This window comes from Patiria miniata, unplaced genomic scaffold (assembly GCF_015706575.1).
Source record: "Patiria miniata isolate m_02_andy unplaced genomic scaffold, ASM1570657v1 HiC_scaffold_20, whole genome shotgun sequence".
Classification (NCBI taxonomy): domain Eukaryota; kingdom Metazoa; phylum Echinodermata; class Asteroidea; order Valvatida; family Asterinidae; genus Patiria; species Patiria miniata.
The window spans coordinates 27,886,938-27,911,652 of NW_024037059.1; the positions used below are offsets into that span (position 1 = coordinate 27,886,938).

The 24,715-nt window shown below is 39.4% G+C and overlaps 1 protein-coding gene across 1 annotated transcript; it reads right to left on the bottom strand.

Annotated features, from left to right (window-relative positions):
• Positions 1-560: 560 nt before the first annotated feature.
• Positions 561-18,226, bottom strand: LOC119727173 (adhesion G protein-coupled receptor E3-like). The gene is made up of 20 exons (XM_038199034.1): positions 17,929-18,226; positions 17,158-17,399; positions 16,475-16,630; positions 16,027-16,074; positions 15,461-15,569; positions 14,908-15,060; positions 13,857-13,935; positions 10,625-10,745; positions 10,182-10,279; positions 9,257-9,374; positions 8,688-8,791; positions 7,900-8,005; positions 6,875-7,095; positions 4,885-4,951; positions 4,224-4,309; positions 3,615-3,783; positions 2,842-2,904; positions 2,086-2,212; positions 1,823-1,887; positions 561-1,283 (listed from the first exon to the last, which is right to left on the bottom strand). Exons 1-20 carry the CDS (start codon positions 18,131-18,133, stop codon positions 1,221-1,223), a joined length of 2,400 nt encoding a protein of 799 aa, XP_038054962.1. The 5' UTR covers positions 18,134-18,226; the 3' UTR covers positions 561-1,220.
• Between the last annotated feature and the right edge of the window lie 6,489 nt (positions 18,227-24,715).

Sequence of the window (24,715 nt, forward strand, 5' to 3'; positions counted from 1 at the left end):
GCTACCATGTCGCTGCTTTGCTATAGAGCTTTACATTTTTTAGAAGTGTCTATAGAAATGGGTTTCCTCTGTAGAATTCCGTAGACTTCTATGACACATTTTCTTAATGGATGTATTGCATGATAAAATTCGCAAAAGCTTCATGCATGCACTACAAGCTTGCCACTTCTGTGCAAGTGGATGAGACTGCTTACAAGTTTAAGCTACCAGTTGACAGCTACTGCGCCGGTTTACAATCATAAGAGTCCTAACTCTACATACTTTCAAACATAAACATATGAACTAAAAAGTCTATGCAAGTCTACTGATTAAATAACTGTCAAATATGACTGACTGACTGACTGTCATGTGTCAATTGGACTGGTTACCTATCTCACTGACTGTCATTGTGATTATTTTTTATTCAAAGTTCCATTACAGTTTTCAATGGAACTCAATGGGACACCAACGGGACCTTGAATGCTGAAAAACGTGCATAACGAAATCAGGCCAACTTTACTTACTCTTTGCCTGACAAAATTGTCATGAGGCAAAGACAAGGTCCTCAGTATTTCACCAGCCAAGTTTGAGGTCTCAATTCAATTTTGAAAGGAGACCTTTTTTCAATATTCTGCACATGAGAGGCAAGTCAAGTAATTTCAATTTGAAAACAAAGACTAGACTGGTACATGCCCAACCATGGTCCAACTGGTGGCCAACTATGGAGAAATGTGTAGAAATAGAGACTAGTACCAGACATGCCATATGTTTCTATTGACACAAGTTGATTCATGCAGTACTGAAGGGTTGTTGGACTAGTTGTTTCAGGTGCCAGTCTATTTTCTTGTATTGCATGTGAATACGTTTAGTTTTGGACTCTCATACACAGTATTGAGAGTCCCAAACTTTAAAACTACAACAGGACCTTTGGCTGATCCAATTGGATTTTAGTGCCGGCTGGGACAAGCTGTGTGAGACTTATCTATTCATCTTGTACTACACTACATATGAAGTAGTCTGGTGCCATATGTTTCATGACTTTTATGATACATGTCTAGGTGATTAGTCAAATCTCATAACAAATGGTAAAAGTGGGGTTTTCATTGCAATCATGTAAATTTAAGCTAATTCTACGAACGGTTTCAGCGGCTGCCATTCTCAATCAATTGTGTAGGATTTTGGTCAGCTTTGCCAGGCCTGCCATGTCTTGTTTGTGAATGCCTGTCTCCTGATGATGTCCATTAGATGGTCTCCAGATCCTCGGTGTTAGGCATTGGTGAAACCTTGCCACTATGTGGACGTTTCTGTTCAAAGATAAACAACAAAAAATGCCTTTATCTTTAATTTACAGTTTTAAAAACTAGTATTGAAAAACTATTCAAGTTTGGCAATCTTTTGCAAGTCTGATAAAATAAATAAGACTGCGAAGAAAAAAACACCAACCCCCGCCCCCCAAAAAAGACCACATATTTTTTTTTCAGATCATTATTCCTTTAAATGAGAACAAATCAGGACAAGGCCTATATTCAAAGTCTTTGTCATAAAACAAAGCTTTTGACAAGTCTGACTTTTGGAAAAAATGAAAACAGCAACAAATTCTGGAATTCTTGATGTATTACTGTAGTCCCTATTTCATGGGGGGAGTTAATGTAAAAGCGGAAATATTTCTGAAACAGATTTTTTGACATTTATTTTTGATAAAATTCTTATAAAAAGCAATATATTTGGTACTCAATGGAAATGTAGCCCTCCCAACAATTAAAAACACCAGAACTAATACACCTATTGAGATGTAATACTCATAATATACACTTTCACAGATGGAGCAATTTAACTGTCTTACCAGGTGTTTTCGCTGAGTAACATCCAGGAGGGATGAGCTGCTCCCTGGACGGCTGGAGAGGGAGACTACAGAGTCCAATGCAACAACAACATGAGCATCATTTCAATACATGCCCAGGGCAACAAACAAGTGAGTTAGTCTCTAATCCAGACAGTTAGTACGAGATTATGTCAAGCGATAAAGCAGAAGGCATCATTGGAAAGAAAATTCACACAAAAAAAACAAAAAAACAAGTGGCCAATGAAACTGAGGTATTTTTTCACCTGAACGAAGCGAGGTGATGTCAGTGTAGGGCTCCTTTGGATTATGATCAGAGCGCCCTCCGGTGTCAGACGTGTTCTCAGCATTTGTGTCAAGTTTAGTTGTGTACACAAAGGACATGGAATGCTCCTTTAAAAGACAAATGAAATACAAGGTCAGTCATGGAATGCTCCTTTAAAAGACAAATGAAATACAAGGTCAGTCATGGAATGCTCCTTTAAAAGACAAATGTAATACAAGGTCAGTCATGGAATGTTCCTTTAAGAGACAAGTGAAATACAAGGTCAGTCATGGAATGCTCCTTTAAAAGACAACTGAAATACAAGGCGAGTCATGGAATGCTCCTTTAAAAGACAAATGAAATACAAGGTCAGTCATGGAATGCTCCTTTAAAAGACAAATGAAATACAAGGTCAGTCATGGAATGCTCCTTTAAAAGACAAATGAAATTCAAGGTCAGTCATGGAATGCTCCTTTAAAAGACAAATGAAATACAGGTTCAGTTGAAATACTGTCTTACGAAACACAAAATAATTTTTTCTTTTTCAAAATTTGATTTCTGTTCAAAATTTGATCTTGTGCACAACGAAACAAAATACACTAGTCTGAAAAAAACATGAAAACGAATTTTTAAAAATGCTTTAATCTGCTTACTGACTGGATTGACCTAAAATGTACAAATCTTAAAAAAAAAGAAAAAAGCTGGGGGTTTCTTTGTCAAAGGCGAAAACCCACAAAAAACAGATAAATTATATTACCAGTGTTTCTCTGTCTTTGGCCATTCGTTGCTTTTCCCTCTTGCGTACAAATGCAGCTTTCACCTAATAATTATTAAAGAAAATATCCAAAATTTCAAAATTTATTTTGTTGCATTGAACTAGCCAGCACACAGCATCTTTTTCTGAAAATCAATTTTTCTGAGCTTGAAGAACCACACTAGTACTCGTTCCTTAAAACCAGCAGATCAAGAAAACATGTCGAAATACTTAAACTTTGAGACTTGTTTAGAATACAATCTCATTGTAGGACAACAAAGTGAACAAGAAAATGTTGGGTTCTTGTTTTTGGGAGGGGGGGGGGGAATGGAGGGTATTTGTTTTTAAGAGCAAGTTAACAATTTCCCCTGGTTAAAACCTTTCAGTAAGCAACATTCTTAATCCTGGTCACAACATTTGAGGTTTTTTAAGAAAACGTTTTTTTTAAACAAGCACCATCAGTTTTACAGTGTTGTAGTATTATATAGTAATATGAGACAAGGTTTTTATGACACACATAAGTTTTGTAAAATACTGTGCAATGTAATATTAGTAACACACAGAGCCAATTAAACATGGTATCCAATTAATGATTGATTGAAATGGTTCCAAACTTCTAGTCTGTAATCTCCTTGACCATTACTAGATGATGAATGTGTAAGATTTTCCAAAACACATTTTTATTTGATGAACATTATATGATGCTGGAATTGCCAACATAAAGCCTTTACAGATCATTGGGTGTTTTTGACCCTAAAACATGAGAATTTTCTAACCTCCGAGTTGAAGGCGCAGTTGATCAGAAAGATGAACAGCCCCTGGAATGAGTTGAAGATGGTGAAGAGGTACTGGAATACAGTGAGGGCGCTGTTGACAGCCAGCAGTCCGAAGACCCAGGTCAGACCTAGGATAGGCAGCAGCATGAGGGCGCCCTTGATACCAGCTCTGAAATAACAGAGAGAGTGGTATCAACTTATCAATGTTATGGAGTAATTCACGTTGTCTGGTTGGATTGGAAAAGATTTGATCAACTTTTTAGGGACATTTTTGCTGCTTAAAAAATATAGCTGAGCAGGGGCGGGTCCACCTTTGGCTCAAGAGGGGGATGGGGTGTGGGAGGGGGTTGAAAGCACCAATTATTTTCATAACCATCACTGATGTTAAAAGCAGGGTGGATTCTATCTATGTGCAAAAGCAACCCACAGCTAGTGACAGCCTTTTCAGAGATGAGTCTAAAGTAGAACGTAAGCATTTCTTTTTAATTTTAAAACATACAATTTGAAAATTTTGTGAGGAGGAACCAAATTGTCAAATTTGTTGAAGAGCACAGCTAATGCATTTGTAATGAAAACATAACTTTTGTTTATGAACAAAAAGGAACTTACTTGATGTGATCATACTTCTTCTCCTGTCTTAAGTGGGCAGATTTGATGATAATGCGCACAACCATCGCCAAAACTATCATGTTAATCTGTGGAATGGTATCAATATGAGAAGATCACATTTGTCATCTGAAAGTCTGCATTTTGGAAGCTGAGTTCTGCAGACATGGGAGGGGGAGGGGATAGGAGTGTTTTTTAGAGCAAAAGTGGGGGTTGCAAATCCCAGGCCTTCAATGAACATGCAATTGTAATATATATAAAGCTTTGCATGGCGGATGAGATAAATTATAAAGTTGGCGGGTGATACCATGTGGAAAGATATTTTTCTTCTCGGAAGAAGTGTGGTTCTGAAAAGAATCGTTGGTTGAGCGTAGAACTCGACGTTTCGGAAAGAGCACACTGCCCAAAACGTCGAGTTCTTTTTTTCAGAAACTTGATAATTTATGAAATTGTAACTTTGATATCTGAGATATAAACATTAATTCTAGTGTATTTCTCTTATGTAAAGGGAAGACAATATAGTTTTGTAAAAAATGATTACAATGCCTCTTAACATCATCTGCAATTGCTCTGCATGGTCAGACTCGTAATTTACTTTTGGATTGGCTTGTGAGTTTTTGACTAAATTACAAATTATCCTGGACAAAAAAATGTCAACACTTACCACAATGACAAGGAGTGCTGGGGCAACAAATGCCCAGATCAAGCCAGAGGATGTGTCAAGCCAACAGCTGGACAAGAGGGGAAAAAATGAGACTTTTGAAAATAGTCATAAATTATAATACAGGATTTTCCAAGAGCTTGGAAGAATCATTTTCACAAGCTCCTTAAAACACAGGACTTTAAGAGTGCAATCACTATTCACCACTGAGCTTGCGATATCCAACCATCAGACACTGCTTAATCTTGCAGTCTAAATACACTACAATTGTGGATTTTTTTCATTGAAAAGAGAACTTTTTGATTGAGCCATTTTATCAAGTAATTGATAAAATCCATTATACTCAACGGAAAACATTGGTTTGGTGCCGTGTGCAAATTTCCATGCTAGCCTTTTTATATCTCACGATTGCGGACGTAATATGAATAGCTCGCAATTTATTGCAGCAGTCGGGATTCTAGGCAGCCAATCAGCGTTGGGATTGTAGGCAGCCAATCATCGATAGCGGGTTGCCGCCAAATTGTTAGGCCAATCCGAAGGCAGGAATGCGTATTGATAGATGTGTGTGTCATTTTATGTCACGGCTTCAAAAGACAAACATGAAAGTGTAGTTTGAAAATAATTCCTCCCCTCCTCTCCTACAATCCTTCCTTTGTAATGTGTTGCAACTGGTTCGGTTGAGAAAGAGGTTGCGTTTTTTCGTGCCAAATAGGAAGTCGAACACCTTATCTTGTTTGGATATGGAATTAGCTATAGGATGGGACATTTCGCTTGTACATATACCTCTAAAGTTTCATGTGCTAGATGTAATTTTGTAATGTAACACTATAGAGCCGGGATGTGCCTCACGGCCCTTCTCCACCATACCCGGGAGTTTATCAACATAAATGTGGGTAATCCTTACCTTTAGGACCCCTTTCCTATATAAGGTTAAAAGACTCACCAAAACAACTGACTAACTGACACTCAAAAGTGACATTCTGATATTTCTTGGCACATTTGAACATTTGGCAATGACACTTCTTGAATATCAGCAGGTTTAATTTCGTAGAAAGAGTGCAGGGCTTTGATTTATGAGGGGTAAAAGACGACGATGACAAACAGAAAATATATTAAAAAAGTAAGATGGCGAACTGCAAAAAAAGGTAGAAAAGTCACATTTTCTTTGAAAGTGCTTTCAAAATTACAACTAACATGAGTTTATCTGAAGTAAAAAGACTGCTCTAGCCTGCAAAAGTCACTTTGGTACTGGACAGTCATCTGCTAAAGTCAGTTTTGAACAGAACTCGTAGCAAAATAGAGGTGTCCTAAAAGTAACGATTACCTAAATGTGTAACAAATAGCCCGTGACATCACAACAAGGTTGTAACTAATAAGCTTTCGTAAGTCACCAGGTCAAACATATGTCATCACAAGTTGTCAAAAGGCAATTCTAAGTCTTCAAGTCTCAAGTCAAGCGACAAAGCTGTTCAAATGAACTGTGATGACGTCATTCCTTTGTCATGGTTCATTCCTAATTGCAACCTACTTGTGATTGACTTGTGATTGACTTGTGACTGACTTGTGAATGACTTGTGACTGACTTGTGATTGACTTTTGGTTGACTTTTGGTTGACTTGTGATTGACTTGTGATGGACTTATGATGGACTTGTGACTGAATTGTACTTGCTTATGATTGACTTGTGATGGACTTATAACTAAATTGTGACTGACTACTGACTGACTTGTGACTGACTTGTGATTGACTTGTGATTGACTTATGATTGACTTATGATTGACTGGTGACTGAATTGTACTTGACTTACGACTGACTTGGGATTGGCCTGTGACTTAATTGTGACTGACTTGTGACTGACTTGTAACTGGCTTCTGATTGTCTTAATTGTGACTGAATTGTAATTGACTTATCACTTATGATTGACTTGTGATGGACTTGTGACTGACTTGTGACTGACTTGTAATTGTCTTGTGATTGACTTGTGAAATCCTTACCTATTCCCCGTCCCATAGCCGTCATTACTAGCTCCAAATGATATCAAGGTGATGATGACAGGGATGCCCCAGCCAATGAAGAGATAGGGATACATCTTGATGTTCTCACTGCCGTACACCTTGACTATCTTCATGTACAAATGGACACCTTCAACTAGCATCCAAGCAAAGACGGACAGGTAGCAGAAATGAAGAAGGAGGGCCACGGCCTTGCACACACCCTGTAAGCAAAACAACACCCAGCAAAACAAATTTCATCATAAACTGTTAAGTTTTTTATCAAATTGCATACTAAGTGGGAAGAAAAAGCTTAGTAAATTGATGAGCGACGAGAGGAAAAATTCCTCAGAGAACAACTGGCCGCAATCGAACTTCATTGCATGAGATTTTGGCTGCATGGTCACTTGTTGTTTTCCTGTGCACACAGTCGTGTTTTACATAACTCTCGAGGACAAGCCATTGTCTTTCTCTTTGTCCCTGTAACACTCTCCAATAGACTAACAACATAAACTTACTACAGAGGACCATGCATTTCTAACCCGTCCGTTGGTCCTCAGGGTGTAAGTAAAGTACATACTCACAGTCATATATAACTCTCGAAGACAAGCCTTTGTCTTTTCCTTTGCCCTTATAATATTAACACTCTCCCATAATTAGGCACACAAATCAAGATTGAGAACCGTTTTCAACAAAAGATTTACCTTCAAGGACAACAAAAAGAATCTGTTGTGGCCCTTTGTCTGTCTGTCCCCGGGTGTATGTAAAGTACGTACCTGAAGTTGCTTTACTTAACAGTATCCTTAGCATGAAAAATTTCTTTTTAACAATCACATGTGTAATACTCTAAGACGAGCCTTAACCCAGAATAATGTTTTTCTTTACATTTTACAAATAATCCTTAAAAGTTTACAAGCAATTATTGCTATGTTTGTATTTATTTAATTTTTTGGGGGGAGGGATTTTTCCAAGGGAAGTCCCAACCCCCTTTTTGTGTATCATCCATTTGGAATGTAAATTATATTCACCCTGTTTTCAGTTCTGTCAATGCCAGCGATGAACAGGATCTGCGCGAGTAAGATTGCAATCGCCAGATTTGTGTGGATGAAGGAACGGCCAGATTGTAGCATCCTCCTGCAGCAACGGAAGAAAATGAAAAACTGGTACAGAATCCAGATGGAAACCATGGTTTTAAAAAGAATATGCCAAAATAGTCTGATAAGACTCAAGGTAATAAATCCACATACAAGAGATGATGGCCAGATATATATTTCTCTATTGTTATAAAATCTTGCGATTACGTGAAAAGACCAAAGACCAGCTCTACATGTGATTTGGTGTGCAGGTAACAACTTGAATTAAAACATAAAGAGCACCTTTAAATTGTGAGTGCTGTTTCCAGTCAAAATAGAAAGGGAAAAGTTTCATATGCGTTATTAAGCAAAAGGTTTAGGGTTTGAGTCCCATCTGAGCATATTTAATGGTGATTTTTATTCTTGCAAGCCCTGGAACAGCACCAAGTATACCAAGCTTATAAGTTAATTATTATGGTTAATGAAAGAAAACAACAGTATCAAATTGAACCTCTACGTAATATTCATGTTTTATTTGGTGGGAACTTTGACAAAGTTAAATCTGGGCACATCCAAATCAGGTTTTTGCCACAGGCACAATTAATGTACATCAAGTGTCAACCACTGGTAAGTCGGCTGACCAAACTTGCTTTTTGACTTTTTGGGTGGAATTTTACGTTGGAGAGATGTAAATTCAGGTCTGGTTTTGCCCTTTGTGCTACTTTGTTTTGATTTCTACTTACCCCAAGTACAGGAATACTGCTAACATCAGTACTAGCATGATCATTGATGTACCACAGCCGATGTAAGTGATCCAGGTCAAGGCCAATGAATCTGCTGTAGAAATCTGCAAATTAAATATGACATTTTTATTTTTATATGTGCAGGAAGTAACGCTCATTCCATGAACCAGGTTTACAGTACTAGTGATATACATCATTTAGGTTTAACCCTTTGAAACTACTTTGCTACTGTGATTTACAGAACAATTTTAAAATTTACAGAAAAATTTAAAACTGTTGCATTACGTTTCAAAACAAAGGTTGTAACATTCAACCAATTAATACTTCACGCTAATTGTATTTTAAGCACATTCATTTGAGTTCAACAGAAAATATTGCAATGAAACTGTAGTAAAATTTGTTTCCTTCTAGCATAAAGTATGATGAACCAATTATATCAATTTTTTCCCTGATTTTAAAAGGAACACAATAATCAATCTTTTCTAAGTCATTTGGAAGATAGCATATAAAAAAATGACATTCTATGATCCTTTTTTTCTAAAAAAGTTAACCAAATTGCAAAAGTTTACCTTGAAGGGCGTGACTTGCATGAGAACGGCAAAGCTAGTGGAATGGTTGCAGGTGCAGTATGTATACTTGCTGGTTGATCTGTCCAATAGCACTTTACAACCCCACGATGACCATTGCCTAAGGGAAAAGTACATAACCAACAAATAAACCTAAAATTTCTAAAGCAAATATAGACAAAGACAAAAAGTTGTTTTGGAAATTTTCCAGCCATGTGCCCCCCCCCCCCCCATTTTAAAATCTGAAATAGAATTCAAACCCCCCCCCCTTTGAAAAATGTGTGCACCCCAAGGTGCACCGATCATTACTTTCATATGCCACCGATCATTACTTTCATGGTGATATGCAAAACTTTATTTGTACATGTATGGATTGCTATTTAAATTAGCTTAACCCTAAAAGAGCCGGCCCCCCCCCCCGACTTTTTCCGCGATAGCCTTAAAAAAAAATGTTTTCGCGACCCGAGCTGTTATGACTTTTTAGCCTCGAGCCTTGCGCAAAAATTTTCCGACGCTACGCGCCGTCAAAACTGAATGTTCCCATATACGTTGTGTACACATAGCAGAATAATCATTCGTACATATGAATAATTAATTAGCCATAATTCCAAAACCCTTTGACTTTTAGTCATGAAATTTCTTGGGTATGTTTATGATGAGTTGCTCTGTGCATGTACTGAGTTTCAATTTTTTGTCACTCGATGGCCGAGATCTCGGGGGGGGCGGAATTCACCCCCCCCCCCCCCCGGCTGAGAGTTGGTCAAAATAACCCGGCCCTTTTAGGGTTAATTAACGTGTCCATAATGCGCTAACCCGCGCGCAGTCTCAAGACAAAACTCTGCCGAGAGAAATGTTTAGACTTATGAGCCTATAACCGCCCCTTCCACTTTTAGATTCAGATTTGAAAAGACACAAATCGGGAGCTTACACATCTTGGTCATCTGTCTCATCCACAAAGACACATAATGACTGTCTGCTGATGTTGACGGTTGAACTCTCGCCTTTCATTGATTCATCATTCGCATTCTTAACAAATTGAAACAAAAGACACAATTAGACATTTCGGAAAACCTCAGGCTTTCATGCATTTTCGCCAAACCATGCATCCCGTAAATGCAACATTGTGATCTTCCAAAAAATTTGTGTTAATATGCTGTCAAGTTTGCAGTTTCAAATTTAAAACACTATATTCGTATGCATCAGCATTACATAATTGAATAAACATTACTTGAAATTGTAACCAAAATGTTCACTTAGTGCTTTTAATGGGTGTACAGAATTAAGACACACTTTCTCGAGATCAGTGATCTAAGATCAAAATCGATATTGTACTTATTAGGAAAAAAGAAAAGAAAAATTATTATCGCTTACTTCCAGATGATACAGACTGAATGTAACGGGCACTGACGTACGATCGCCTTCTACAAACACAGAGAAAGTCAGTAGAGCACTGTTCAGCTGTATCTGAGTCTCATTGGAAGCTTGAAGGTTGCTGCAAGAAAAACAAAGAAAACTAGAGGTTGTAGCAGTGGCGTAGCCAGGAATTTTTCAGTGGGGGGGGGGCCGCTGGGGGGGGGGCTGGAACATTTATGTAGGGGCGTCATGTAGGGGCGTCAATCGCTTCTCAAAAGTGGGGGGGGGGGACATACCTTGATCAGAACTGATGCGAGCGCGTAGCGCGAAGCCCTTACGGCGTGGGGGTTCGGGGCCCGGTTAAGGGCCCCGAAAAAAAATTGTTTCTAGATGTTCTGTGGTGTGATCTGAAGCAATTTCTTACCACTTTCCTCCATGCTTTAACTAATATTTTCTGAGCATAACCTAATTATTTGAACATTGTTTTCGAGGTTGGAGTCATTGAATCAGCTATCGGTATTCAGAGCTATAGGCGTGGGGTTCGGGGCCCGCTTAAGGGCCCCGAAAAAAAAATGGATTCTTGATGCTCTGTGGCGTGATCTGAGGCAATTTCTTACCACTTTAACCAATAATTATCTTAGCACAAAAGATAATAATTTAAACATAATTTTCGAGGTTTTCTCAGCTAAAGCCATGACAATTTTTTGAACATTGTTTTCGAGGTTGGAGTCATTGAACCAGCTACCAGAATTCTGAGCTATAGGCGTGGGGTTCGGGACCCGCTTAAGGGCCCCGAAACATTTTGGATTCTAAATGCTCTGTGGTGCTATCTGAGGCAATTTCTGACCACTTTAACCAATATTTTCTAAGCAAAAGATACATTGTAGTACATAATAGGGCCCTGTAAATGAGACACGAGTTCAAAAATCGGGGGGGGGGCGACATTTGATATTGTGTCCCCCACCCTTCAAAAAGTAGGGGGGGACCAGTCCCCCTGTCCCCCAGGATTGACGCCCATGGCGTCATGTAGATCAATGATTATTTTTTAGAAACTCAAAATCTCAGTGGGGCCGACTGGGGGGGGGCGACAAGGTTTCATGGGGGGGGGCTGTCCCCCTCCCACGCCCCCCGTTGCTACGCCACTGATTTCAAGGAATTTTAATTGGCCTTGCTAATGGTAACAATTCTAGTGGGGTACAATATATACAAAGGTCAACCACAAGTCAATCACAAGTTAATCACAAGTCAATCACAGGTCAATCACAGGTCAACCACGAGTTAATCACAAGACTTTCAGTCAAACACAAATTGATTACAAGCCGATCACAAGTCCAACACAAGTAATCCACAAATCACTAACAAATCAATCACAAGGCTTTAATTCTTCATAAGTCAATTACAAATCAATTACATATCAATCACAAGTCAATCGCAAGTCAATCACAATTCAATTACAAGTCATTAACAAGTCTCACAAGTCTATCAAAGGTCAATCAATAATCAATCACAAGTCAATCACAAGATTTTCAGTCAATCATCAGTCAATTACAAATCAATTACATATCAATCACAAGTCAATCACAAATCAATTAGAAGTAAATCATATCAGTCAATAACACGCCAAACAAGTCGATCACAGGTCAACTACAAAACTTTCAAGTCAATCACATGTCCATCACAAGCCCATCACAAGTCAATCACCAATCAATTCATTAGTTCCATCTATTCATCAGCTTTACAACAAGCTATAGTTTGTCCAGAACCACTCATGTGAAGGTACCTTTAGACTGCGATACATGAGAGCCATGCCGGTTGGCGCTGACAGGCCTTGCTATGGGATTTACTGCACAAAAACGAAACTAGAGGTATCATGTACCTACATCTGACGCTCACTCCAAAATTTTCAAGTCTGAAGCCTTGCTGATTTGCCAGCTTGTTGGCCTATTCATCAGCTTTCCAACAAGCTATAGTTTGTCCAAATCCATCTATGTTAAGGCACCTTTAGACTGCGATACATGAGAGCCATGCCGGTTGGCGCTGACAGGCCTTGCTATGGGGATTTACTGCACAAAAACGAAACTAGTGGCATCATGTACCTACATCTGACGTCACTCCAAAATTTTCAAGTCTGAAGCCTCGCCGATTTGTCAGCTTGTTGGCCTATTCATCACCTTTCTAACAAGGTATAGTTTAATTGTCCAAATCCATCCATTTTAAGGTACCTTTAGACTGCGATACATGAGAGACATAACGGCTGACGCTGACAGGCCTTGCTATGGGATTTACTGCACAAAAACGAAACTAGTGGCATCATGTACCTACATCTGACGTTGACTCCAAAAGTTGCAGGTCTGAAACCTTGCCGATTTGCCAGCTTGTTAGACTTGGTGCCAAGTCAGCTATTGTTCACGTACGTACGGTCCCGGTTACTGGTTCCACGCACGCAAAATATCACTGCAATGTGCGCATGGCTGGTTCCCAGACCAAATGATGCTGACTATTGATGTTCAATAACCGACTTGGCGAAAACGTTTTCTATTTTGTACACAACATATGGAAATATTTTGAATCGCTAGCGAATTCTATGCGAGCACTCTGATTGGTTCAGATTTCGTGTATTCTAGGCAGCTACGGAAGGTCATTCTCATTACTTCGATGGTTTATTCTTTGGGTTGTGTCACATTCCAAAATTCATTATCGGGCAAACACGACTCAAATAAATCAAGGATATCACAATGATACATTTCATTTCTATACACAATTGACCAAGCTGAGTGATTTGGCCGTTAAAACGTCGCCCGATCTGCAAACATGTCCCGACGTATAAGAACTCCCTGTGCAACGGAATGAACGAGTTCTTATTTGCATTGCAGTGCGCCATTGGATCCTACCGCAAAAATGCACTGCATATGTATTACGCTGCACGCATACATGAATAACGGTGGAGAACGTAACCTTCAAGTCGCTAGATATGTCGGAACCCGGCCGATTACGTACTGGTCTTATACTAGCCGCGCCGATAGAGTTCGACTGAAGTTCACAGACAAAATACCATCGTATGAAGGTTGCAAGTATCTTAAGACTGCCGTGGACTCTAGCAATGCAACTTTAATTCTGACTTTGAAAAAAACTGCATCGGTGATCTTAAATTATATAACCGAAACCAAGTCAAGGTTTGAAAAATCCCCTCGATATGTCCATAAGAATCTAGACCACATAAGAAAAGCAGAAGAATGGAATGTGCACTTACCCATCCTGATCCAGGTCTTTAACTCTGTCAATGTTTTGTGCAGTACTTTCCTTCCTCAAAACAATCACACTCGCATTCTCTGTCAAAGAAACAAACAGATCAGTTCTCAAAGTAACAATGAATAACATTCTCTATTATAACTGAAACTGGAGACAGGCTACTAGTCAATCTTGTCACAGTGCATTGGTTTCATTTCATTTAAGACCGGCAGATAACTTGACGGGGTGCAGGCCAGTAAACAGGCCGCAAAGTGCCAAGCTCTCCAGTATTAGAGCTTTTGTGGGTCATGAACTTGAGGGTTTGTAAAAAAAAGAAGGGAGCCGTTCACAGGAATACAAGCTCGCATTTCTGTGAAATTCTGATGAAGTTAAGCCCTAAAATGGCTCTATTTTGCAATGGAGCTAATAAGGGTCCTTCTTCTAAATGGTGATGGGCTTCAGGACTACTTGAGGGGTGATCATCTTTGGATGGAATTTTCTCCCAAAAGTCATTAGTCAACCCTAAAACAATCGAACAGAAAATGAAAGATGATAAAGTATAAGCTTTAACTTGATGGGCGTCTTAAACACTTTGGAGAGTTGTGTGTAATACATTTGGGAATTACCATTGAGGTCTCTGGCAGTCGATCTATTCACTGGTCTGGAACCATGGGCTCCATGCACGAGTACGCCCTCAACAGTCAGAAAGGGGAGTTGGGGGAGACCATTGGGATTAACGTTTGAATGCATTGCTAATGATGCCTGGTGCTCACGCATTTTGCATATTCAAAATAATTTATTTTAAAGCGCCCTCTCTTGCTCACGCACAGAGCCCATAGACAAGAAAGTAAAGGAAGATGCTGTTCCTTGGAAACTTGGTTGAAATAACGTCAGAGAGAAGACAATGAAGAAGTGTCACTTTTAGAGGTAGGGGAGATCCAAGACTACATGCAAGGAAGCTCCCCAGAAACAACCGATTAAAAACTTGACTTAAGTGGGATTTGAACCCTGGACACAGAGGTGGAAGGTGAGGACAGTACCACTGCACAACCCTACTCCTGGTTTGTTCTTACTTGCATCCTTATCCAGATCTAGCAAGTCAAACTCCAGGCTTTCTTCAAAGGTACCGATTGCATTGCCGTCTGCATCGTAGCTCAGGGGCACTTGGTGCTTGAAGGTGTAGCCATCCGACTGATCAATGTTAAGAGAATTGCACAGACTTGCACCTGCAAGGAAATAAAGGGGATTTGTTTTTCGTGGCCATCTAACAGCCAAGGGGGTGGGGTGGGTGGAGAGGGGATGAATGGAAGGGTGTGGTGGGGTCTGGTGGGGAGTAGTGGGTGAGTGGGTGGGGTAGGGTGGGGTTAGGGTAGGGGTAGGAAACTAGGGGTTGGGGTGGGGAGGGATGGGTGGGTGGGGACGGGGATGGGCTGGGGTTGGGGTTGGGGAGGGGGATTCTGACATCTCCCCACCCTGTAGATCTCAGAAATGCAATGACAAATTTTTATGATATTTGGAACGCTTTTTTTATTCCCTTTAAAATGTGTGGTTTAAAAGTACATAATAACTTTCAAAATATTTCACGTCTAGCTTTTATGACACTAGACAGACACAAATCAGACTTACTGCCGGTCTGGTGTCCAATTGTTGCACAGGTTTTGGGTGCCAGAGTTCCAGCCAACATCTTCAACGCTTCTTCGGTATCGGCTACAATAGCTGTTTCTCCCTGAACCGACTGAAAATGTAACAAGAAAAGCTTATATATAGTGAGGATACATGTATCTATCCGATTTCAAAAAGCCAAAATATTCCAAGCCCCGAAAGAGGAGCTCAACAAAAGTGCTTTTTCAATCTTAGAATTGAACCAACAACAATACTTTTTACATTAAAAATGGAAGTCTTAATTAATTGACACTAAAATCGGTGAGGTTTCTATAAAACCCTTCAAAAGTCTTTTAAAGTTCAGACTTAAATTATATCAAAAAGCAATTTAAAATTATTAATTCTCTTGTACAGTGTCGCAGTGACTTCTGTCTAAAATAAAAGAGAAAAACAATTGTAATCACTATTTACAGCTATAACCTCATGTTTAAGATGCAAATTGAAGCAAAACTCAAGTGGTTGGATTGTTTTTTACCCTAAGGTTAAAATTACCTACTGGATTTGTTTACCCTAAAGTTAAAATTACTTACCAAACTTTGGTCAGGATCTGTTAGTTTAGCAAACGCCATCAAAACAGTCTAAAAATAAAGTTAGTTAACAATTTCTAATTAATCACATTGCGATAAGATGAATTCACTGAATTCACTGAATTCTGTAAAGTACTTTTTAAAGACAAGTTTATGTAGACTGTATACAATCTCAAAATGTCATGAAAAATTCCTTTATAATTGAGCAACCATTTGTGACATTTTTAAGCAACCTCTTCTGAATTAAAGTGATTTTGGACAAGAAGAATTTGGCATTTTCAATAATCAAATCAGCAAAAATTACAATGGGAAAATGAGTAGGATTTTATGTAATATTAGAATTGATGTGAGTTTTTGCGATCAGACAAATACATTTTCATTTACCTTGCCAAGTATATTTTAACTACTACGAAGTAGTATTCTAAACTTCAAACCATATGCATGGTTTTACCTTTGTAACTGCAACGGTATCTGAGATTGTTGTCAGCTGCTCTGCGGGCTGTGTCGCAATGAACTTCAAGAAATCAACCAGTTCTTCTCTCTTAGCATCAGTTAGATTGCCTGGTTCAACATCAATACGGGTCGTTTCACCGCATGCAATCGCTTCCTGTGGAAAAAAAACAATTACGGTACCGTACCTCCAAAAGCTCCAAGTTTCTAATATCTTCTATAATGTTGGGTCCCGTGGGGCAAATTTTACATAGATGTTTTAAAACAAAACATAGAAATTTGAATTTTGTTAGGATAAATTAATTGAAATTTGTTGTAGAGCAAGGCCTTTTTCACAATAAACAAATCTCAGGGGTTGACGCAGGGTTGAAAACATGAAGTGTTTCATACTTGAAAATAGTCATCCCTGCACCAACCCTGCGTCAACCATGAGATTGATTCACCCCGGGTTGAACTCAACTCTGCTCCAGACCAGGGTTGAGATTTTCACCTGGGGTTGAACTCTCGCTAGGGTTCAAAAGAGAAGCCACCGAGTGGAATAAGCTTGTTTTTCACGAAACAAGTCTGAAACAATGCAGGGTGGAGAAATAAAAAACTCAACCCCAGGGCGGCACTGGGTTCACCCAGGGTTGAGTTCAACCCAGGTTGAGAGTCTCTGGTGTGAAAACGCCTTTCTTTTCATACCTGTAGGGTGTCTACATCTCCTAATGCACACCATGTTGGGGTGACCGTGGCAAAAGATTCAGTTGTGAATGGCACCTCTGTTGTCGATGCATCATCTGCTTGAGTAGTGGCTGTGGTCGATGCATCATCTGCTTGAGTAGTGGCTGTGGTCGATGCATCATCTGCTTGAGTAGTGGCTGTGGTCGATGCATCATCTGCTTGAGTAGTGGCTGATGAAGTTGTTGGCTCTATAGTTGTGGCCACTGTAGATGGGATCAAATAAATTGACCAAGAACATCATTTTTTGTGTTATTGACCCATCTTGCAATCACACCATCTCAGTTTGGGTCTGCTCATAAGTCCGACGCCTCATAGGTCCGATGCCTCATAAGTCCGACAAAATCGCATCCCCCAACCAAATAAAGGCCCATAAGTTCGACGCCTCATAGGTCCGACGCCTCATAGCTCCAACGCCTCATAGCTTTGACGCCTCGTATGCTTCGTTTTTCCGACATCGGACTTAATTATGAGGCATCGGACTTATGAGGCGTTGGACCTATGAGGCAAAATAAATAAATGTTATGCCTCATAAGTCAGACGCCTCATAAGTCCGAAATTTCGGACTTATGAGGCGTCGGACTTATTATATTGCCCACTCAGTTTAATGAACACCAAACTCCTCTTTATAGTAACTATCCTTTAATCTGTGAGAGATCAACCACCCTATCAAACACAAATTGCATGAATGATTTAGTGAGCTGATGAGCTGAAAAAAAATGATACTTTCTTTACCTCTTTCCGGTCCCAATGTCACGTTAGCCACTGCAGACCACCAGTTGATGACACACAAATATATCCCTAAATCCTCGCTCTGGAAATTCACAATGTCGAGGGGCGACGTACCGCCGATGTGAGATGTCTGATAGACATAATTAGAATCGACCACATAGACACTGGAATCTGATGTGCCATTGAGCGGCATCCAGTACCAATCCATGCGGTAGACTGTATCATCGAGGGCTGTGCATTTGAGGTGAACATCGCTTCCGTATTCAGGGGCTGAATTGTCTGAAGTAAGGGTGACTGTTCCGTAAAACACTGCAAAGGAAACACAGTCACTGTAAAGCACTTGGCTACGGCTAGTTACACACACGCCTATGGAAGTAACTGCAGTCACTTACCATAGACTCGTGTGTTATTCCGAGCCATAGTCAAGTAATTTAGACACAGGCTTAGTCTAGTCTTGCTGAGGTATATCACTTTATCATCTCCTCTGCACAGGGCAATTATGCAGAACGGAGCTAGAACTTCTAGCAGGCCACTTGTCAGATTGGTGTTGCGGTACTTTCCTCGCCTTCACCGCTGTGACCCGGGTTCGAATCCCGCCTGGGCCACATGTGGATTGGGTTTTCAGTCCCTACCTGATTCCTTGGGGGGGGGGGTCCCAGAATATTCGTCTGGGGTTTTCCTCCCACCTCTACAAACAATTCTTCCCATTGTCTTCTCTTTGCAGGTTTCTTCAGGCTTGCGAGCTGTGCTTAGGGCACCATTTCAGAATTCCTTGGTTTCATTACCAGAAAAAAAATAAATAAATACACTGAAGTTCCTGCTGTTGGTTTGAAAATTTAACATTCAGCTAATCTAGTAAATTGAAACAATCAAATATACAAGTCAACAAACCAGGTTGCAGAATCGCTGTTTAAAATGTCAAAATTTGTGTAGCAAACTGAATGTTAATCATGGACCAGTGGCAAGTGGCAAACATTACTACACAGAGAAAGTTTGTTATAATACATAAACAACCGTAAAATATAAAATCGCACACAACTTACAACTCCGTTTCTTCCATCCCAACCCTTACCCCATCTTGGGGGGAAAATATGATTCTGTTAACAAATTCAAACTAGTTGTTCAAAATTTCACACATTTATTCCATGACAATTGGAGGGTGAAGTAAAATGAAACCAACAGGTATGCATCATTGTTTGAAAATGCAGGGGTTAAAACTTGAAAGGATATGAGTATTTATTGTGACTTACCATTATCGATTCTGACTGAATCATATGCAAGGTTTTGTCCATCTTGGGAGACGTTACAGAAGACATCTGCACCCATCAGATTCTTTGAAAAGGGATTCCGAATGGTCAAGATTGAAGCAAGACTCCAATCATCTTGGGCACATTCATCAATGGAGACATCATCAAAATCTCTGGACTGCTCAGTATTAATGCCAGAGCTTTGGCTGTAGAGGCTCCATACGATATTGGGTGGAGGAACATCTGTGGCATTTCCGTTGGCGTGGCAACCCACCCGGAGGAACTTCTCCGACAGATTTCGGATTCTCATTTGCGTTATCTCGATGTTGTCTAAGAACAGGAGGCAAAACGTAATGAATTATTATGAAAGAAACCCCAAAACACACAAAGACCTTAAACATTAAAGTTATAGGACTGAAGTATTCAAGAAATGTTTATTAAGCCATGGCCGTTCCTATCACAAAGTATAAACATTATTGTTTAATTTTTTCATGAGTTATAACTGAAACAAGACAGTCACTTTTTAAACAAAAATCACTTGAACTTTGACAATTGCACATCTCTGCATACTAAGTTTCAAGTTCATGCATTGCTCCATTTGAAAGAAAAGCTGCAGAGAATTAGAAAGGAATTCCATACATGGACGTCACTAATTTTTCCCTGCAGTGATGACCTATCAGCCATCAAAAAGCGACAATATACCCTATAAAAAGTCAAATTTCGCAGGGAAAAAAAGCATTTACTAAGAAAACACTAAGCATTTTTTCAGACCAGTCTCATAGGGTTTGTGCACAGGGTGTGAAGTGATGTCCAGGTATGGAATTCTTTCCAAGGAAAGAATGGAATTAAGTGTACAAAAATTGTACACAAAATAAATCGTACTTACATGAGTATTTCATCATCACAAAGAGTAGAACCTATAAAAGAATTAAACAAAACTGAAATTAAAAACAGAAACATTCAGTCCCTTGAAGAAAAGTCTAGCACAAAAAAGTGCACATTTTTAGTAAACAGTAAACTAAATCACTAAAATTAAACAGTGGCTATGGGCCTGGTAAAGTGTGTTTTTTTATTTGTGAGAATCTCAATTATTTCTGTGCCTGTTTCTGTGAGTGTTTTGTAGTCAGAATGTCAATCTACATATCTGCCGGTTTAGATGTTTTTAAAAATCCTTTTAAAGAAAAACCCATAAAGGGTTGTTTTGTTATACTCTGCACCGCTAACATCAAAGTGATTGTATACATATTTTTATCTAATTCATTCAAAGATATTGATATACTTTTTTGTTAAGAAATTACTTCCAATGAAGTTACCACACATGAACAAAATCGACTTTATAACCTTGGAACAAAAGTAAGACACAAGAAAAATATTGGAAGCCATGTTTCCATGGTGGCAATGCCCTGTGAGAAACCACCATGTGGGTCAGAAATTATTAATGATTAAACAATGTCCACCATTTCCCTATTTTTACGAACGATATGTGCCTTTTTCATAAAAGAAAAATCAATACTTGTGTTCATGCAAATCCTCGTTGGACCCGTAATTGATTTTGCCCCTGTAAATTGCTATATCTTTTTCTCATCACCTTCTGGGTTCTGAATTATTAAGATGGTTGTTAGAATTTAACTAGGGCAGTGCAAACACTAGTTTCATGTGATTCTCATTTCTAGAGCATCATAAAAAAAATTACGTGACGCATAAAAGTTGCAATATCTGGCCATCAAATAAGGATACTGTTTTCCGTTTTGTCTAACCCCAAAATTGTAATTAAAAACAGACCTGTGTCAACAAGCTGAACGCTGTAGAATTGAAATGTTTTTTTTTTTTTGGATTTCCAACCCCAAGACAAACATTACAACAAACGTAGTGGTTATTGTTACGGCAACCGTAACACGATTTTTAACTGCTATCGTTACGGCATTACAAAAATACTCTTGCAAAATCTGAAAGTATAGTTTTTAATCTCAACTGCCCTTTCGACCAGCTAAAAACTTTGCAGTTTGGTACCTCGAATGGTTACACGTTGGACTACCATCATGGGTCGAAGGCCTGGGTCCAAGAGCCAATAAACGTCAGAGAACCAGTCTGCCGTAACTTTAGCCACTGTGTTTTGGAACAACTGTGGCCTAGCACAAATATGGCTAGTGAGTAGTGTGGCCCGGCTAGTGTTGCATGCGCTGTCCCAGCCACACTATGTCTCAGTGGGGCTAAGCATGAAATAGCCATAAGTCAAGCATTAACGTGTTACACTTAAATTAAAATGAACACAAAATGTTCAAGTTGGTACTGGCCAGTCTTGATTCGAACCAATTGACACTACTCCCCGTGCATTAGTGCGAAAACTTACCGACTCAATTCGTCCTGTTAGTGGCCCAAAAGGTGGCTGAATTTGTAAAGGGTAGGGCCTACACGCTACGTACACCAATGCGTAACGTTACTGTATAATGTACAAGCAATGAATGAATTCAGCAAAGTGTACATCTGCACTTCCGCATGGCGCTACAACGCACACGAAAAAAGTGCAAAACGTAATCGTCCAATCAGCGACCGGGCTCGTTCGGTACATATTACTTGAGCGAAATATTATCAAGGCCTTACAAAAAAAGGAGTACAGAGTGAAAAATAAAACAAAAAAATAACCATGTTCGTTTTGAATTAAAACCAGAAATTTTACTGTCAGTTACACTGACAATATATATACAAACAAGATAAAAAAAAAAGTAGCAGCATAATTTTTGGGATGTTAAGGCAACCCTTCTCCATCGCTTGAGGGCGGTTTCCCATTCTCACCCCTGGAAAGGCTAATTTTATCTAAAATTTCTAGTTATACTAACTAATTTATTTATTTATTTATACTAATACTAACTTATCCCCCCCCCCAATAAAAATACATGACACAATTATAATGTATGTAAATAATGTATGTCGGGCTGCAAATTTGGCACTACGTAGGATCGGGCAAATTCGTAAATATCTTGATCAGTCAACTGCTGCGAAACTTGTTCATGCATTTATCACCTCCCGCTTAGACTATTGCAATAGTTTATTGTATCGTTTGCCAGACCGTGAGATTGCTAAGTTGCAACAAGTCCAAAATGCTGCTGCCAGAATGGTGACACGTGTGAAAAAGTACCACCATATAACACCAGTCCTTCTGCAATTGCATTGGTTGCCAGTCCGCAAGCGCATTTCGTTTAAGATCTTGTTGCTAACGTACAAAGCACTCCACGGGCTTACACCTGGTTATATAATTGAATTATTGACAGATCACAGGCCGATCCGCTCACTTAGATCAAGTAGCAAACATCTTCTGAAACTGGCCACAACATCAACATCATATGGTGATAGAGCATTCTCTGCAGCTGCTCCCAAACTTTGGAATGAGCTTCCATTGTCTATTAGATGTTCCAAGTCGGTAGATGATTTTAAGAAATTACTAAAGATCTATCTTTTTAACTGTTGAACACAAGTCTGCATTTTATTCATGTTTTAGTTTTCATTTGAAGTGTTGCACACATTTGTTTTTGTCCATGCATTTACAAGGAATAACAGTGATTGGGGTTTTTAATATACAAATGAAGTTTTTACAGTATTTTAATGGTGTTTTATCTATGTGCGGTAATGCGGTATTTAACAGTTTACAGAATTTTACAGAATTTCTAACGATTAATCATTCAGACAACAGCTGGTCCGGCCGAAGTTTGTAACCAAGTTAAGTTTTAAATTTGGATTCTTGTTCTATTGTTAAGCGCTTTGAGGAATCTTTGATTCATATTGCGCTATATAAATGCTGTTTTATTATTATTATTATTTTCTCTTATATCACAGATTAACATTGAAATTGATATCGGGGTTTATTCCCCGATAAACTAAGCAACGGTATTCCCTATCATATCAGTGGATGGAGTATAGGCCTATAGGCTACTTACCAATCTGCTGAAACGCATCATTGTTCCTGCAGATGGCTTCGATTCGCTGATGAAAAACTTCACAAATTGACGATTTCCGGAATTAAACCAACATGCGGCACGCTCCGTTTCTTCACATTATGGATGAAAAATTATCAAGAAATCTTCTAGCGAGAAATTGGTCGTTTGTTGGTAATGAATTAAGTCTTTGATATGTGACGTCATCAAAGTCAGTCAAATTAACCAAACGACACTTTAGAAATGACTTCTTTGAAATTCATTCGCAGAATGTGGCGATTCCAGAATGTCTTGCCTCCGCAGCTAGCTAGCGGCACAGTACAGTTCTTATACACAGATCGAAATGTACGTAAAATAGGAGCAGTCGATGAATGTGCATGGACGAGAGAAGTCTTTGTGAGACTAGCTCGAGGCGATACGTGTACCGCGTCTTTTGATGTTTCACCAATCGATACAATAATAATTATGACTTTGCACTTCCAGAAAATACACACACATAGGCCTATATATTATTCGATACTTATGAATCGATAACTCAACGGCTGTTCCATTACCCTCGTTTCTGTCATTATTCGCGAAGACATACTATACGGTTATTATTATTATATATATAAATATATATTTCTGGTAAGTGCTCCAGGCACCGCGGCTCGCAAGCCTGGGGAAATCAGTAGAGAGAAATTACTGTTTTAGAGGTGGGAGGAAACCCCAGACGAATATTCTGGGGAAAACCCACAGAATCAGGCAGGGAATCCCAGTCCACATGTTGGCACAGGCAAGGGCGGATCCAGAACACAATTTTTTTTTGGGGGGGGCCAAAAAAATGTTGGTCCCTCCCAAAAAGTGGGTCCAAAAAATTACGGCGTGGGGTTCGGGGCCCGCTTAAGGAATTTTTGGATTCTAGATGCTCTGTGGTGCGATCTGAGGCAATTTCTGACCACTTTAACCAATGTTTTTTGAGGAAAAGATTGTGGTGTACTCATTGCCTGCCTTTATTGCGATGTCACATAAAAAATAAAAACAAATTGATTTCGTTTGGGGGGGGGGGGTCATGGCCCCCTTTGGCCCCCCCCCCCCCCGGATCCGCCCTTGAGCACAGGCAGGATTCGAACCCGGGTGACCGCGGTGGAAGCTAGGCGAGGAAAGTACCACTAAAATCGGCTCTCAAAAGTCGAATGTGGAGAAAAGGGTTTCCTTTGCCATTTTAGATGCACCACTACCCGCGAGCATAAACTGTTCGGAATGACAGGTAACAGCCAATATTTGCAAATTGGTGTCATGCGCAGTCTCGCGATTGATCATGTGACTAGTCACGGGTCGTGAGATAAGCCCAGGTGTCTCATTGTTTGGGAGATGGAGCGGAGGCAAGTTGTAATCAAGAAATATTTGAATTAGTGACTGTTCACTGTATGAAGTGAGAATTGAGTCGTATCATCGGTATAACTTATTCAAGGATGGATGCCGGACATGCAATAGCAGCAGGCTTATTTATCATCAAAATAAACTGCATGCAATTCGATTCACCGATTTTACTATTACAACGGCCAAAGTCCATTACTCCTCAAGAAAAATTCATTAGAAAGAGAAAGACACAAACACCTTGACAATGCTGTC